The sequence below is a fragment of the Meriones unguiculatus genome, chromosome 8 (genome assembly GCF_030254825.1).
Source record: "Meriones unguiculatus strain TT.TT164.6M chromosome 8, Bangor_MerUng_6.1, whole genome shotgun sequence".
NCBI lineage: Eukaryota > Metazoa > Chordata > Mammalia > Rodentia > Muridae > Meriones > Meriones unguiculatus.
In genome coordinates this window covers 78,892,765-78,910,024 of record NC_083356.1, presented here as the reverse complement: position 1 = coordinate 78,910,024, position 17,260 = coordinate 78,892,765, and the positions used below count along the sequence as shown (strand labels likewise).

Here is a 17,260-nt window from a genome sequence, read left to right as displayed (position 1 = left end):
AGAGATAGATGAACATTGAATAACATACTAAGGAGACTATAAGAGAATCTTGGAAGTTACGTAAGCTGAATGCTTTGAGATTTTAGAAAGGATACTTCGGCAGTGATATAAAAGATGTAACTGGAGATAGACCAGGTCATCACTGTAGGTAAGAAGTGTTAACTCTCTGACCAAGCAGGGGTGAAGGAAGAAATGAGCTTGAAGATTAGGGATGGAGGAGAACAACTAACTGACCAGATTGGCTGTGCAAAAAAAAAAAAAAAAAAAAAAAAAAGTGCATTAGACATCTCCACAGTATTAGGGGATTGAAATTTAAAGATCACAAACCCTGTTTTGCGAGAATAGACATAATTGTTACATGCAGTCTTGAATAAGCCACAGAGTGACTTCAGAGAATAAGAAGGAAGAAAAGACATGCAGAGGTGAACTAGGCAGAGGATAGGAGTTATTTCAGGAGTAGAGTCTTCTGTAGCCCAGCTTGGCCTCAAACTTAGAATCCTACTGAGTGTTGAGATCATAGGTGTACACCTTTACATCCAGCAAGAAAAGGGAGCATTCATGAAAGAAATGAAATTTCAGAGAGTTTTATGGTTAATACCTGTTGAAATAATTTCATACTTGGCTCAGGGGTGGGGGGTGGCGCACACCTTTAATCCCAGCACTTGGGAAGCAGAGGCAGGTGGACCTCTGAGTTTGAGGCCAGCCTGGTCTACAGACAGGACAGCCAGAATTACACAGAAAACAAGAAACAAGAAAACCAAAACAGCAAAATGCAGAATAGCTTGGATACCCATATGACCAGGTCTTTCTTCAGGTCTTTTCTCAGAATCCAACCTCAGTGATTGTCAGATGGACAGTAATAAAAGGTGAAGTTTAAGATAGATATCTAAGAGAATGGAGTATTTTTTTTATCTGTATTTTGAAATAGTTATAGATTCATAGGAAGTTACAGAAAGTACAGACATTACCATTTACCCTTAACATAGTTTGTCCCATGATACTATCTTGCATAACTAGTACAGTATCAGAACCAGAAAAACTGACATCATGTGCAATCCATAGATCTTATTTACACTTTAGTTTCACATCTGTTCACCTGTGTATGCCCACCCACGCGGTGTGGTATATAGATGGTTCTTAACGCAGTTTTTTCAAGTGTAAGTTTGCAGAAAGGCCATTGCTATGATAACATCTGTTTCCTCTCATTCATTCTTTTAGCCCTTTAGATTCACATTGTTTTTCTTCCCATACTCTCTGAACCCTGTTCTTCATCTTTGTAATTTTTTCTTGGTGACAATGTTATATAAATGAAATTATACCATATGTAACCTTTTGAAATTGGCTTTTTCCCCCCAATTCAGCACAAGTACCTTGAACTCTCTCCAAGTTGTTGCATGTATTGATAGCGTGTTCCTTTATATTGCTGAGTAGTATACTATGGTATAAATGTACCATGGTTTGTTTACCCATCATCCATTAAAAGGCATTTGAGTTGTTTCGATTTTTTTTTTTTTACTATTACAAATAAAGCTGCTACAAACATTTATATACGTACTTTTGTGTGGATATAGTTTTATTTCAGAAATATTGAGCAAATAAGCTTGTATTGTTTGTCTACCTCTGAAAAGGATCATTTATACTATGAAGCTCAACTTAGATGAATTCCTTAAAATTTTAGTTTGCCAGGGCTGCTAAGGTGGTTCAGTAGGTAGAGCACAGGCTGCTCTCTGGAGGACCTGGGTTCAATTTCCACCCCCCACATAACAGCTCACAACAATCTTAACTCCAGTCCCAGGGAGTCTGGTAGTCTTCTGGCTGCCACAGGCATCAGACACTCACAGTGCAAAGATAAACATGCAAGCAGAACACCTATACACACAAAAAATAAAATTTTAGAAAACTGAGTTTTTAAAAATGTATACATGAGGATAAAGAAAATTAGCATTTCCCTGCATTAGTTTTTTTTTTTTTTTTTAATCACAGAAATTATCCCCCAAATAGCAGTGTAACACAACAGCATTTACTATCTCACAGATTCTCTAGGTCAGGGTGAATGTGACTTAAATGGGTCCTCTGAGTCTTTTCAGAACTGCAGTCTAGAAGTTAGTTGCCACCATCTCACTGCTCCAGTGTGGGAGATAAGCTTCCAGGTTTGTGCCTATGATGGTTGGCAGGATCTCTGTCCTTATGGACTTTGGAATGAAGGCCTCGTTGCTGCCTCTTCTTTGGAGCCCAGTTTGTCAGTTCTTTGCCAGATGTGCCTCGGTAGGAAATTGGATGAGATTGGCTCATCTAAGTGGCGAGAAAAGGAAGAGCTGAAAAGTTGGTCTTAAACCCTTGTCTTGGAAGTGGCATTGCACTACTTTTGTGATATTTTAGTCCTCTAGAAGCAAGGCCCTAGATCAAGTCCACACTTGAGGCAAGATTTATGCAACAACATGAATCCCAGAGACAGGTTTTTGTCTGTGTTTTGGCAGCTGGATTTTTTCCAGCTCCCTCCCTTCCTTCCCCTCCCTCCTCCCTCCCTTCCCCTCCCTTCTCCCTCACTTCCCCTTCCCCTTCTTCCCCTTCCCCTTCCCCTTCTTCCCCTTCCCCTTCCCCTTCTTCCCCTTCCCCTTCTTCCCCTTCCCCTTCCCCTTCCCCTTCTTCCCCTTCCTTTCCTTCGTTTTTCTCTGTGTAGCTCTGGCTGTCGCAGAACTCTGTAGACCAGGCTGGCCTCAAACTCAGAGACGGACCTGGAACTCTGTAGACCAGGCTGGCCTCAAACTCAGAGACGGACCTGCCTCTGCCTCCCAAGTGCTGTGATTAAAGGCATGCAACACCACTGCCTGGAGAAAGGCTACTTTTCAAGGCTGGGTTTCAGACCTCATTGGAGAACCTATACTCAGCCTATTAAGTAAAATACTGCTGGTTTGTTCAGGCCCAAAGTAGTTGTTAGCCAGCAGAAGACCATTCTCAAGGCCAAAGGTGAAGTACACAGCTGGCAGAAGAAATTGGCAGCAAGGTTCTCGTTTGCTTGCTCTTGTGGGCCTGCACCAGGGAACTGAACCCCGGTCTTTCGGAAGAACATTATAGTGCTCCTAAATCCTGAGCCATCTCATCAGCTCCTTTCCAAAAAGTTCATCTCCACTTCTTCCACCCACTTTAGCAGAGATTGCAGCTTACACATGTTCTTGAAGCTAAGCTACAGTCTTCCAAGCAGCAGATGGTCTTCTCAGTTAACATCTTTCTAATGAGACCATCCAGGATGAGCCCCAGGTCCTCTCTACTCCAGCTACTGCCCAGCCCTCAGGCTGGAGGTCTCCAGTGGGCATGCGGCACTAGGCTCACTACAACCTGAGGTCCACAGTATGTCATCCTTCCATAGAATTCACATCGCATGGGGTAGCAGTGGGAATAGGGTGGCAAGGGGAGCAACCTTGCATTTCTGAGCCTGGCCCAACCTCTAGCCCGATCCTGGGACTTTGGAAACTTAGGTCCAACGGTCCATTCAGCCCTCCTGATCTGTCACTGCCATCACCCAATTAGAGCAAGCAGGTGAAATTCTAAAGTGTCCAGCCATGGGGAAGGCAGGTAACTGAAGCCATACCTGATAGAAGGGGTCCTATTTTAAAAACTTGTAAATCTAAAATCATCTGAAAGAAATAAGAAAAAATAAAAGGAGGTGTAAGCAACATCTTTTCAACGAAGTCATGGTAAATCTTCTTTGTCAGTTTGAATGAACCTACAAGCACTCAGGAAACTGAAGCACATCTCTTGGTCGAACTGGGAGGCTTTCTCCAGAGAGAATTAACTGAAACGAAAGACATGCTCTGAACAGAGTGCCACCATCCCATGGGCTAAGGAGGCCCAGATGGAACACAAAGTGCTGGAATACAAAATACAAAGAGACTCATTCAAGTACTGACTTTTCTATTTCCTTGGACATCAGATGGCCAGGTGTGCCCTGATGTGATGTCCAGGACCTTCTGAAACTGAACCAAAACAGTTCCTCTCCCTAAATTACTTCTAGTAGGTATTTTGATCACAGTAACAGAAACTAATAAAAATGTATAAGGAGAGAGCCTGGAGAGATGGCATACTGAGCTTGTAGCGGACCCAGATTTGGTTTCCAGCATTCATATTAGACAGCTCACAACTGCTTCTAACTCTAGCTCCCAGAGATGGGGCACCATCAGCACTACACTAACACGCACGAATCCATATTCAGACATGTGCATACATAATACTATTACATTTACATTTATTTTCTGTTTCCCTTCTGGGTTTTGTCTTTTGTGTTAACTGCTTTCTTTCATATAAATTCCCTCATGCTTTTAAGTTGCCCTTTTCAAATAATTATGACAACCAACCTCTCTGGCTTTGTTACCTAACCTCACAATCATCTAAAAATTTTTTACCTAAGTAGTCTCCATCCACTGATTGTGGCCTGGACTTATTGGCTCACTTTCCCAACCTCATTGCTCAAGCAACCCAGGCAAATAGTAGTAGATTACAAGGCTGGATGATAAAAGCATGGCTCTCGCCTTAGTTTTTCATTCTAATTTTAACTATGTGTGTAAGTGTATGCCTAAGTGTGGGTTTGTGAGTGTTGGATGCAGTGCCTATGGGCCCAGAAGAGGGCATCAGATCCCGTGGAGCTGGAATTACAGGCAGCTGTAAGTTTAGTGACATGGTCCTGGGAATATAATTCAGGTTCTTTTAAGTATGTGCTCTTAAAATCTCTGTGCTACCTGTCCAGTGCCTCCATTCTTAGTTTTAGGCTCTCTTCTTCATAAATGGTTAAAAAACTGTGTGTGTTTGTGTGTGTGTGTGTGTTCGTGTGTGTGTTCATCCTGGGGCACAGCATATTTAGAGGCAAAGAAACAGGTCACCAAGAAACTCAGTGGACGTGGTGAAAATGGGAGAAAGTGGTGTTTAGAAAACCAGAGAACGAGGCTACAGAAATGGCTTAGTGGTTAAGAGCACTGGCTGCTCTTAAGAGAACCTGGATTTGGTTACCAGTGCTCACATAACAGCTTTCAATTGTAATATAATTCCAGTTCCAGGGGATATGACAGTGTTCTGGCCTCCACAAGCACTGAACACATGTACACTTACGTAAATGTAGGCAAATCATTTAAATAAAAATGAAATAAATTTCTACAACAACAACAAAAAGAAAACCAGAGAAGGATCTACAAGAGGAAAAGTGATGACTTGTCAAAGGTTGCCTAGTGAAATCTGTGGTTCTTGTGATGAGCATAGCTTCAGTGGACTAGTGGGAATAAGCCTTAACTTTGTGTGTGTGTGACAAATAAGAAATGGAAGAAGGGATATCTAGAACTTTTGGGGTTTCATAAGAAGAGTAAGAAAACAGATCTGGTCAGAGGGATGGAGAGGGATGAATTTTAATGTGAGTATCTGATATGCAACCCCTATGAAAGGATCATTTGATCCCCAAAGGGGTTGTGACCTATAGTTGATGACCACTGCTCCAAACTGTAAGCTAGTCTCCAATTAAATGCTTCTTTTTGTAAGAGTTGCCTTGGTCATGGTGTCTCTTCAGCAATAGAACAATAACGAAGACATTATTATTATTGTTATTATTATTATTAGTAGTAGTAGTAGTAATGAAATAATTTTATGGTTGGGGAACACCACAGCATAACTGTATTAAAGAGTCACAGCATTAGGAAGGTTGAGAACTGCTGGTTTAGGAGCTTATAGTTGATTCAGAATTTGAACTTGATTCCTCACATGACTTCACTGGCTTCTGAGAAAGACAATAGCTAATGCTTATTAGATGATTAAAAATTACATATAAAAACTGTAAAAAAGTGTTCCTTCTATTTCTGATTCTCATTTGCTCTGCAAAGATAACTTTTACTTCTTATATATTTGCCACTGGTTTCTAGCTTTGTCTTTATGTGTATGTGTATAATAAATGTTGTTTGCATGTTTTTTATTTAGAAATTGGGCTGATATATATGGATCTATTTATTTTATAATTTTGAGGTAGGGTCTCTTTTGCCCTACTTGGTCTTGGGTATCAGTGACTCTTCTGTTTCAACATCTTGAGTGCTGGAACTTCTGCAGATATGGGTCTCCACACTTCTTATTAATTACTTATTAATAAAATAATAACTCCATCATTAAATGTAACAATATTTACCTGCAACCCTATCTATAGGATGAACCTCAGTAAGTGGAATGATTAGGCTAAAAGATATACATTTTTGTAAAATTGATAGCTATTCCTCAATTTTAGACTTTTAATAATCAGAAAGGTAAAAACACAGTGTCATATATATTTAAATTTTACTTATTTATTTTGTGTATATGAGTGCATTGATTTCACAAACACCAGAAGAAGGAATCAGATTCCATTACAGATCATTGTGGTTGCTGGGAATTGAACTCGGGACTTCTGGAAGAATGGCCATTGCTCTTAACCACTGAGCCATCTCTCCAGCCCCCACTGTCTTATATCTTTTAAGAATGAGAAAGTTGGGGCTGGAGGGATTGTACTCGATGCTTTTCCAGAGGACACAAATTCAGTTCCCAGCACTCACATGGCAGCTCACAACTGTACCTCCAGTTCCAGGGGATCTGGCACCCTCACACAGACACACTTGCAGACAAACATCAATGCACATCCAAACAAATATTAATAAAAAGGATGAGAAAGTATTTTAATATGTTGTAGAAAGGAAGCCTGGTAAAGCAGGGGAGAAAGAGGAACGGTGTCATTAGCTCATGGAAAGGGGAACCTTTGTACCAGTGACTCATGTAGTGAGTGGATATAGGAGAATGTTGGATGCCTTTTGAGTGTTGAATCAAATGCAGGTATCTTCTGGTTGTTTTTATTTTTTCAGGTGAAAAAAAGAGTCAAGGTTATTAGAGTGAGGGGAGAGGAAAATTGAAATTTGAAATATTGAAATTTGAGAGAAAATATACTGTTTCTCGTAAAGTGAGAGAAGGAATTGCCCAAGGAAATGGAGGATTGTTGGGTGGCACTGAAGTGAACTTTAAGATTGCCTTACTAGGGAGAACTGAATCAAAGTAAAAGTAAAGCCAGAGCATTTCCTAAACATATATGTAAAACATTTTTAACTTACTTATTTACATGGGGGTGGGGCACGCCCCTATGTAGCAGTCAGAGCACATCTTTCAGCGTCACTTCTTCCCTTCCACCATGTCCCAGCGATTGAATTCAGGTCCCCAGTCACCTTTGCTGGCTGGGCCATCTCACAGACCCTCAAATATTCATTAAAAATATTTATAGGGATCTCTTTTGCAGAGATACCCTTTCTGAGTGCCGGCTGTGCCATTTAAAGAGGATCATAAACAAAATTACTGTGCAGTAGAGCTGAATAAGGTAAGGTATTTATCCAGCAAGGTATTTATCCTGGGTTTTCAAGACAGGATTTCTTTGTGTAGCCTTGGCTGTCCTGGACTCACTTTGTAGACCAGAGATCAGCCTGTCTCTGCCTCCCTGAGTGCTAGGATTGCAGGCGTGCGCCACCACAGCCAGCTTAAAATGCATGGTTTTAAAGGTGTGTGTGATGGTGAGTGGGGTGTGGCGGGGCCCGGAACCGATGACTAGAGGGTGCTGTCTCTGATAGTCTGAATAGTTTCGAATATGCGTGGAGACAAATTCGCAGTAACATATGGGTGATCTTAGAAGCTTAAATCAAAAACCTCTTTCTTCAAATTAAGAACCCTATTTTAAACTATTTTATATAAATTGAGCATCTTTTATATGATTTCATTTGCACACAGTTTTTAACGAGCAATTTCACAGTTGTGTGTTGGACTCTAAAACTAAGCAGTTTGAAATCATCTTAGGTATGTATGTATGTATGTATGTATGTATGTATGTAATTGCTTTTTCGAGACAGGGATTCTCTGTGTAGCCTTGGCTGTCCTAGACTTGTTTTGTTTTGTAGACCAGGCTGGCCTCAAACTCAAACTCACAGAGATCAGTCTGCCTCTGCCTCCCTGAGTGCTGGGATTACAGGCGTGCGCCACCCAGCTGAAATCTTCTTGAGGTTTAACAAAACTTTGCAAAATTACGGTAGTTTCCTTTACCTCTTTCTCTAGAATTTTCAAAGGTTATCACCAATTATAGCTGCAGTAGACTGTGTGAACTATTGAGCCAGCTAATTAACTAGTATTAGTTGATAAGCTATTCAGTTTTTCAGTTGTCCATACCTTTTTCCTATCCAGTAATCCAATTCAGGTTGTCATACAAGTTTTGGTTGTCAAGCCTGGCCTGGATTTGTATTTTTTTAAGTTTTAACTTCTGTTCTTTGAATTACTTATTCTTGAAGAAGTTAATGTTTTCGAGTCAGTTTTTTCGTTTTAATAAACCTGATGAAGAACCGAGACAATGCATTTGTAACTCCTTTCGAAATTTGGAAGGGAAGTTAATAAAATTTTCGTATTATTTAAAACCAGAAGTGCACAGTTCAGATGGCGAAACACCTGATGTCGAGGTATTTTGTCCTATGATGGGACCGGTAGCGCCTCCTCGGACGCCGGTTCTTGTGATTGGGCAGCACGCGTCCGCCATGACGCCGGAAGGCCGCCTGATTGGTCCGCATAATCCACTTTCCGTGGCTTTTCTCTCTCGCTCAAGACCTTCGGGCACTTTCTCTAAGCGAGCACTCTTTGTCGGTGACTGGAGCTGCTAGCTAGCCCACAAGGAACTGGCTGAGCGAGGCGAGGTAACTAACTGCACAGGCGTCGGCGGGAGGGAGCGGCGGGCCTAGACGTGGGTGGGGCGGAGGCAGGGGCTTGCGCGCCTTGGGCGGATCACCTCGCCTCTAGGTGCCTGCATTCCCGCTTCTCTGGTGCTCCCCCCAAATCCCCTGGGGCTCTGTGCCCGCATCGGTACCGCCCTCCTTACCGCGCCCCTCTCCAGCCCCGTACTCCACCGTGTGCTCCGCCTCCTCAGCTCCGCCCTCCCTCTGGCTCCGCCTTCTCAGTCTGTCCCTGAAGGCTCGGCTTGCCCCGCGTCTGCTCCCTGCCCTCCCGTCTCCTAAAAGCTCCGTATTCCTGGAAGCTCAGTCCCGCCCTTCTCTGCTCCGTCTCCTCAGCCCTGCCCTCTTCAGTGCCCTGCTTCCTTTGAACACACCTTCCCGCCCTGCAGTCCTCCGTCCGGCCTCTGTTGCCAGCCTTTCCCTGCCCATCTCACTGCTTCTTCTCCTCTGTGCCCCTCCTTGGTCTCGCCTTCTTCAAGTTTACTATCCTGCTCCCCACCGCACACACCTAAGGTTTACCTTCTGCTCTGTCCATGCCACCTCTGTCTGCTGGAGTGCTGGCTTCCTGTCTCAGCAACCCAGCCTCCTCAGTACACTCCTCCTCTGGCCCCGTCTTCACCGATTGCACATCTCTGATTCTCTCGGACCGCGCTGTGTCCCTCTGCCACATCCCTGACAAGGATCTTTGTAAAGTTATCTTCCCTTCCCTGGTGCTGGCACTTTCCTCTTGATTGCTGTTGGGGTTCTGCTGTGTGGGAGAGAGGAACACTGTAATGGTGTAAATGCCACGTGTTAAGTATCTCCTGAAAGTGGCGTGGTGTTGGTGTGCCTGGAGGAAGGGCTTTTTTCCCTAGTCATTCCTGCTGGATCCTTAAACTTCTAAAGAGCTGAACTGTACCTTTCGCCAAAATAGCTGGGTCCTAGGTGTTCTTTAAACATGGGGTTATTAAGTTTTGTTCTGGAGACCTGCTTTAGCTGGTCAGAGTTGATCCAGCTTGAGACCAGGAATCTAGGCTCTTAAGCAGAGGACTGAATGACTTAGTTTCAACAGTATACCCTTGGTGGTCCCTTTTGAAGTCCCTCCGACCTCAGAGGACTTTACCCCACTTTGGTAGATCGCTGGCTTAAAACTAAGAGTGTATGAATAAAAACCACCAGCCAGTAGATTTCCTCTTAGCCAGTGCACACAATTAGTAAAGACGCTTTCAGGCTCCTGCAGTCAGACATCTGTGGTTCTGTTACAGCTACAGCGTTTGTTTTTAGAGCTTGGCAAAGGAACATCCCTTATCTAAGCCTTGGTTTTGCCTTCTGTAACAAGCCTTGTAAACTATGGCATAGATCCATGGTTGAGGTTTGTTAAAAACATTTTTGATTCCTGTAACTTGTCAGAAGTCAGCCCAAGGGCACCTTGTATGGTTCAGATTCATGTCTGTCTTTCTCAAGCCAGCAAAACATAACAAAATAAAACAAAAAAATCTGCTACATTGCCCTCTTCCAGACACCATGACAACCTTGGATGATAAGTTGCTGGGGGAGAAACTACAGTACTACTACAGCACCAGCGAGGATGAGGACAGTGACCATGAAGACAAAGACAGAGACAGGGGAGCCCCAGCCAGCAGTTCCATGCCTGCGGAGGCTGAGCTGGCAGGTGAAGGCATTTCAATCAATACAGGTACTGGAAGGCCCTGAGCTCTGGAAACTGACTCAAGGTGGCCTTTAAAGTGTGTATCAGCTAGAAGTCCTGCTCTTCTTTCTCCAACTCCAGTGCCACGTTACTTCCAGAGATAACCAGTGTAGTCATTCATTGTGCTTGCTTTCTCTGCAATGCAAATCTGTATGCATATCAGCACGGCAGGGAACAAGCTGGACTGGGTTTTGACAATCCATAAATCATATGTGAGTATACAGGTGGGATTAATTCCTAGAAATGGCATATTCACACTATTAGTTTTTAAGTGAAAATCTATTGTTATTGTGTGTATATGTGTGGTCACATATTTCAAGATACCAGTATGGAGATAAGAGAACTTTTTGGAGTTGGTCCTCTTACCTTTACAGTTAAATTCCAGAAATTAACCAAGATCTCCAGGCTTGGACTGCAGGGTCTTCACCTGCTGAGTCATCTCAGTGGCTCTTGTACTGTTGTGTATCGTTTTAAGTTTGTAACTTTCTTTTTCTGGGAGTTTAACGGAGGACTTTGCTCATGCTATGCTAGTGCTCCACCACTGAGCTACAGCCCAGCCCACTTCATGATAATATTGTCAGATTTTGAGGCGGTGCTTGTAGTTCAGCCAGCAGTGCAGTATTTTTCCTTACACTTTTCCTCTTACTGTGTTAACAACTTTAAAATTTTTGACATATTATTGAATAAGAAATGGTCATTTTTGTTTTCTTTTTAGAGATAGTGTCTTCCTATGTTTACGTTGTTCAAGGCTGGCTCTGAACTCCTGATCCCAAATGATCCTCCGTCCTCAGCTTCTCCAGTAGGGATTCCTGACATACTCCAGTCATGCACCACTATGCCTAGTTTGTCACTGTTTTTTTTTTTTTCCTCTTCTTTTTCCTAATAATTTTAGAGTATCTTTTATGTCAAGAAATATAGAACTGTCTGATCCTGCCCCTCTTGCCTTTTATGCTGGGGATCAAATCCAGGGCCTTGTGAATGCTTAGTTGGTACTCTGCACCTGAACTGTATTCCTAGCCCTTGGATTTTGGAGTAAGGACCTTATGGCTCAGGCTGACTGTGAACATGTGGTCTTCCTGGCTGTGGAGTGCTTACATTGTAGCTGTGGGCTACCAAGAATTCTCTCTCTGGAATTCCCTTGCTCTTCCTAAGTGTTTCTTTGTTTACCTTTGAGTAGATGGATCATAATTTGTACCATGTTGGCCATGAGGTTAGCCATTTAATTCTTGAAATTATTCTGTGATAGACCTCATTGTATACAGAACATTCTGTCTTGTGTAAGGGTACATAGAGGCTCCTGCTAACTGTGTCATAGATAGAGCAAGCTTCATGCAGACGTAAATTCCTATTTGCAGATACCAGCTGGTCCAAAGCCCCTTGTCTGTTTTTGGTCATGCTTGCACTACTCAGGTCCAAAAGGTGTGATCAATGACTGGCGCCGCTTCAAGCAGTTGGAGACAGAGCAGAGGGAGGAACAGTGCCGGGAGATGGAGCGGCTGATCAAAAAGCTGTCTGTGACCTGCAGGTCCCATCTGGACGATGAAGAGGAGCAACAGAGACAGAAAGACCTCCAGGAGAAAATCAGTGGGAAGGTAATGGCTTCTTCAAGACTTCCCTGGCTGCCAGAAGTGGGCATGGTGATTCAGGAAGCACAGAAGTGCAGGGCAAATCAGGAGCCCTGTCACAACTCAGGTGCATCTGAATTTAGTCTCAGCTCAGCTATACATGGTTACGACAAAAATCTCTTCCTGAGTCTGTGTTTTCGTTGGCTAAATGAGGTCATTAACTTCCCCTGGGTTGTGCAGCTCAAATACTCACTTGAAAGTGTGGCGTATATTTTCGTTTCTTAATCGTATTCATGACTATTTATTTCATGGAGGCAGTAAGTAGGACAGACACTCTGAGAGGTAATTGAGTCCAGGTCCCTGACAACTCCTCATTAAAGGTCTGTTTTTTCTGACCAAGGAAGAAGTGTCCAGGAGTGCCTAAGATCAGTTAGCTGTGGCCTGAGGCTAAAAACTCCAGGTACTGGGGCCAGTGAAATGGCTCAGTGGGGAAAGGTGCTTGCTCTGCCAGCCTGGTAACCTGAATTCGATCCCCAGAACCCATGTAAAGGTATGAGGAGAGAACCAGCTCCACAGAGAGCTGTCCTCTGACCTCCACGTGCATGCTCTATAGCGCTATAGAGCATGCACACACATGGTAATAGCAAATAGACATTTAAGCATATCAGCCAACATGAGTGTACAGATAGAGTATTAAGCCAAAAGTTGATCACTTTTGGCAGGAAATGATTTCAGGGCATCAAACCTAGACAAAGGCTGTGTCAGCAAGGAGGCCCTGTCAGTTTTAGCCAAGCAAGAGACTCTTACGTTAGAGTGATGGGAAGAAGACAGAATTCGGAAGGGTGCTGGTTAGATATGACACCACACCATCCCAGTGTCCCAGGGCTAGTGTGGTTCCTGATTACCACCTCTAGTCTATGCAAGATTAGGCAGAGAGCTCTTGCTATACCAGGCCAAGAGGAGGAAGGTGTCTGTCAGGAAGCTTACTGCAGCACAGTGTGTCTGCTGCTCACAGCCATTAAACAGAGAAACCAAAATGTGACCACAGAGGTCAGATTTGAGAGATTCTGCCCCTGTCCTGTAGACCAGAACTGCTTGCCTGGCAGAAATGAGGCTGGGGGGAAGGTTAGTATGTCATATGTATATCAATTTGTAAAAAATGCTTAGAAACCTGAGGAAATATTTATAAATTATTATTATTTTTTTCTTTTGAGACAGAGTCTCACTGCGCTGGCCTAGAACTCACTGTGTAGACCAGGCTGTAGATCATAGAGAACTGTCTGCCTCTACCTCCTGACTGCTGGGATTAAAGATGTGAGCCACCGTGGCCGGTTATTATTTGTCAAAATTACCTAGAGAGAAAAGCAGGTTATGAGAGGCTCACAGCTGCTGCTGCTGAAGCCAGACAACTACAGTCAGTGACTAACAAAGATGCTGGGTCTGGCAGTCATGCCTGTGATTCACCTGCATGGGAGGCTGACAGGAGGGTTGTTAGTGTGAAGCCAGCCTGGTGTATATAGTGAGTACCAGGCCAGCCTGTTCTAAAACTGTTTCAAAACTGAAAAAAAAAAAAAAAAACAAAAAACTGGGGCTGGAGAGCTGGCTCAGTGGTTAGGAGCACATGTTGTCCTTGCAGAGGACCTGGGTTTGATTCCTAGCACCCACATGGTGGTTCACAACCATCCAGAACTCCAGTTTCAGGAGATCCAGGTCTTCTGACCTCCAAAGGTGCCTCGCACCTTTATATATTTATGGTGCACATAAATATGTGAAGACAAAACACACATAAAATGAGTAAATCTTAAAAGAGTTTCAGAGTTTGTGTCGTGTGGATGTACGTTCAAAGCAGCAATGAGGTGTGTTCCTTTGGAAGTGATGTCTTTTCAGAAAAGGATAAGAGTGACTAAGGTAATACTTTGTCAAGACTGACAGAAAGACTGTTCATCAGAGAAGTGATACTATGTGAAGCTGCCTTTTTGGAATGAGAGGCAATATGGTATTGTAGCTAAAAACTGGAGTTTCTGAAGTCTAGTTTAAGGGGCTAGAGAGATGGCTCAGTGGATAAGGATAGGTACTGTTCTTGCATGGTGACTTCCAGCTGTGTGTTAAGCCAGCTCCTAGGAAGTGGCACCCTCTTCTGAACTATGCAGGCACCTGCACTTACATGCACATGCCCTCACTCAGACACGTATGTACACATAATTTAAAATGATGAAAATAGATCTTACAAAGTCCAGTCTTCTGGTGTGCAGGCCTACATGCAGGCAGAATACTGTATAAATAATAAATAAACAAATCTCTTTAAAGATCCAGTTTGAATCCTAGTCTTGCACTTTAGACTTGTGTGAATTTGTGCAAATAAAGTAAAATCTTGTTTTTCAGAGGACCAAGGGTTGGTTTCCAGAGGCCACGTGGTGGCTGACAAACTCTCTAGCCTCAGATCCCAGAGCTCCAGTGGCCTCTTGTGGCCTCCACAGGCACCAGCACGCATGTGATGCATGTACAGAACACCTCTATACATAGACACTTCTGAGAGAGAGAGATGTAATGCGCGTAAGACACTAGCGTGGAGCATCATGCATTCTTAAGTACAGGGGCATAGCCACATTGATCAACCATGTCCATTGTCTGTCTTTGTTCTGCTGATCTTCCTGCAGATGACTCTGAAGGAGCTGAGTACAGTGGACAAGAACTTGGATGATGAAGAGTTTCTGCAGCAGTATCGGAAGCAGAGGATGGAAGAGATGCGGCAGCAGTTTCATAAAGGGCCCCAATTCAAGCAAGTTTTTGAGATCTCCAGCGGAGAAGGGTTTTTAGACATGGTCGATAAAGAACAGAAAAGCACCCTTATCATGGTTCATATTTATGAAGATGGAGTCCCTGGGACCGAAGCCATGAATGGCTGCATGATCTGCCTTGCCACAGAGTACCCAGCTGTCAAATTCTGCCGAGTGAGGAGCTCAGTTATTGGGGCCAGCAGTCATTTTACCCGGAATGCCCTTCCTGCTCTGCTCATCTACAAGGCGGGTGAATTGATTGGCAATTTTGTTCGTGTCACTGACCAGCTGGGGGAAGATTTCTTTGCTGTAGACCTTGAAGCTTTCCTACAGGAATTTGGATTACTCCCAGAAAAGGAAGTCTTGGTGCTGACATCTGTGCGAAACTCTGCCACCTGTCACAGTGAAGACAGCGATCTGGAAATAGATTGAACTGATAATCTAGTTCCATAGCTATCTCATTGTTTGGGCTGGAGGACACATGTCTGTATTTATTTCTGTCCTTCCTGTGTATTCTGGCTTTACAGCTGTTCTTTGTAGTCTCATTTAGTATGTGGAAAGTCAAGAAATTCTTAGATTAAATCAGAATGCTGACTCATTTTGTGGCTAGCAGTAAAGTGACTTCAAATTATATAAACAGGAAGCCAGGCTCTTGAGCTGTTTACTTCTCCAGCATGACATTTCTGATATTGTTTCTAGTCAATATTGACATGCCACTCTTGAAGGCAATGTCTTAAAAATTATCTTCTGATGACCTCAGAGTTCTACCAGGTCTGAGAGTAGAATTCCCTAGTGAATGTATGTTCTGTGCAACATAAATAGTGCATTTCCATAATCACTTGATTGCAAATCATGTTTACTTGCAATCAGACTCATGGCTGTACTTGTTTTCTCTGGATGCTTCCCCACCAGGGTCTGACTTAAGAGGATCCATACAAGGTTGAGAATGTAGCTCAGGGGTGAGTGCTTAGCTAGCATGTACATGGCCCCAAGATATCTGATGCCCAGCACTGTCAAAACTAAACAAAGCGAAAGGTTCCAGATGCCTGGTGCTGTCGTTATCAGTGGCCTGCTGCGGGAGTCAGTGGTTCAGTCCACCGTGATGAAGTATGAACAGGAAAGAATGGATTTTGTAGACGGCTGGGCGGAAAGCATCTCTTTGACTGACACTGGTATAGAGCTTGAAAGCCTCAGGAGGACCTTCCTGTACTCCTGTTCATCAGTGTCTATTCCTCTCTTATTTAACAAGGTAACGTCTTGTTTAACCTAGATTTTTTTTTAAAAGCTTTTTTTTTTGCATATTATGCAAAAATTTTACTTAGTAGAGGAAAATTGGCCAAAAAACAGATGCACAGATGGTTTAAAAAATATAATTCTACCACCTAAACACTATGTTTTGGCATATTTCATATTTAGGTGTTTTTGTGTATTTGTAGGCTTTTGTTTTTAAATGACATTGGGATCACACTGAGCTACAGTCTGATCAGAATTTTTTCATATTATTACTCTTCTGTAACATTTTAAAAGCTGTTGATATTCCATTGGTAGAGATACTGTAATTTTCTTGGTGGCTGGTTTTTAGAAAGATGGCAAACTTTTTTTTATGATAACACCTTTTATTATGAAACATGTTCATCAGAGAACATATGATAAAATTAAGCTAAAAAGATATTTAAAAGCCATAAAATTTTACTACTAATAATTCCTGTTACCATTTTTATAACTTTTTCTAGATTTATGTATTTGTGTGTATTTATAAAATTTGTCATTGAAGGTTTTTTTTGTTTTTTTGTTTTTTTGTTTTTTTGTTTTTTCTGTTCTCTTTTGATTGTTCCTTAAATTGTATGTCCTGCTATCAGGGGAAATGAAATGTAACCTGGAAGTAAATATTAGCTTTAGTATTCACACTTGAAATCTTCGGTTGCTCAGAAACTAACTGAAAAGGAGTCTTGAAACTTGGATTTAATCAACAAGAGCAGTGTGTCATTTTCTGACTAAGGAGCTCATTGTAGAAGTAAAGAAAATCATTATGAGCAGAGATAACTGATGTTAATGTTCTAGTTTATTTCCATTTTTTAAAAAAAATTTTAATACAATTGATAGTTACTGAATTCTGTGTTCTACCTTATGCAATAGTACGTACTAAAACACTTTGGTATAATGTAAAACTTCTGAATAAGTCAGTGGCTTTATAATTCACCATTTAAATAAACCATGCCATGTTGACCCAGCCACTGTATATTAGCTATTTAAATTCCCAGCATTTTGCTAAAACACATAACATCTTTGTGATTTCAGCTGTGTCTTGGATCACTCATAGTTCAGATGTCTAGAAGAGACACTGAGAAAATTGGCAGAAAATAATTTTGATAATTTCATATACAAATGTAATGCATTTTGATTATGTTCACCCAGACTACCCTTTCTTGTCTTCCTCCCTTTCCTGCTGATCTCTTTCCTCTTCCCAAATAGTTCCTGTTTTAA

The 17,260-nt window shown here is 42.4% G+C and overlaps 1 protein-coding gene and 1 long non-coding RNA gene across 3 annotated transcripts; one reads left to right on the top strand and one right to left on the bottom strand.

The window, feature by feature from the left end:
• Window positions 1-1,565: 1,565 nt before the first annotated feature.
• LOC132655889 (uncharacterized) lies at window positions 1,566-9,502 on the bottom strand. Its single transcript, XR_009593832.1, has 3 exons — window positions 9,267-9,502; window positions 3,590-3,635; window positions 1,566-2,292 (listed from the first exon to the last, which is right to left on the bottom strand). It is a non-coding gene; the product is annotated as an uncharacterized LOC132655889 (long non-coding RNA).
• Pdcl (phosducin like) lies at window positions 8,553-17,007 on the top strand. Of its 2 annotated transcripts, none has more exons than XM_021656960.2 (4): window positions 8,553-8,711; window positions 10,246-10,398; window positions 11,845-12,026; window positions 14,657-17,007. In XM_021656960.2, exons 2-4 carry the CDS (start codon window positions 10,251-10,253, stop codon window positions 15,206-15,208), a joined length of 882 nt encoding a protein of 293 aa, XP_021512635.1. In that variant the 5' UTR covers window positions 8,553-8,711; window positions 10,246-10,250; the 3' UTR covers window positions 15,209-17,007. The 2 variants fall into 2 exon arrangements, with proteins under 2 accessions (XP_021512635.1, XP_021512632.1); XM_021656957.2 differs by having other exon boundaries at window positions 8,554-8,711; window positions 10,246-10,422.
• The last annotated feature ends 253 nt before the right edge of the window (window positions 17,008-17,260 follow it).

Coding starts and splice junctions, on each gene's coding strand:
- Pdcl (XM_021656957.2), top strand. CDS start 10,251: ATGACAACCTTGGATGATAAGTTGCTGGGGGAGAAACTACAGTACTAC. Junction 10,423..11,844: donor AGGCATTTCAATCAATACAG/GTACTGGAAGGC, acceptor TGCACTACTCAG/GTCCAAAAGGTGTGATCAAT. Junction 12,027..14,656: donor AGGAGAAAATCAGTGGGAAG/GTAATGGCTTCT, acceptor ATCTTCCTGCAG/ATGACTCTGAAGGAGCTGAG.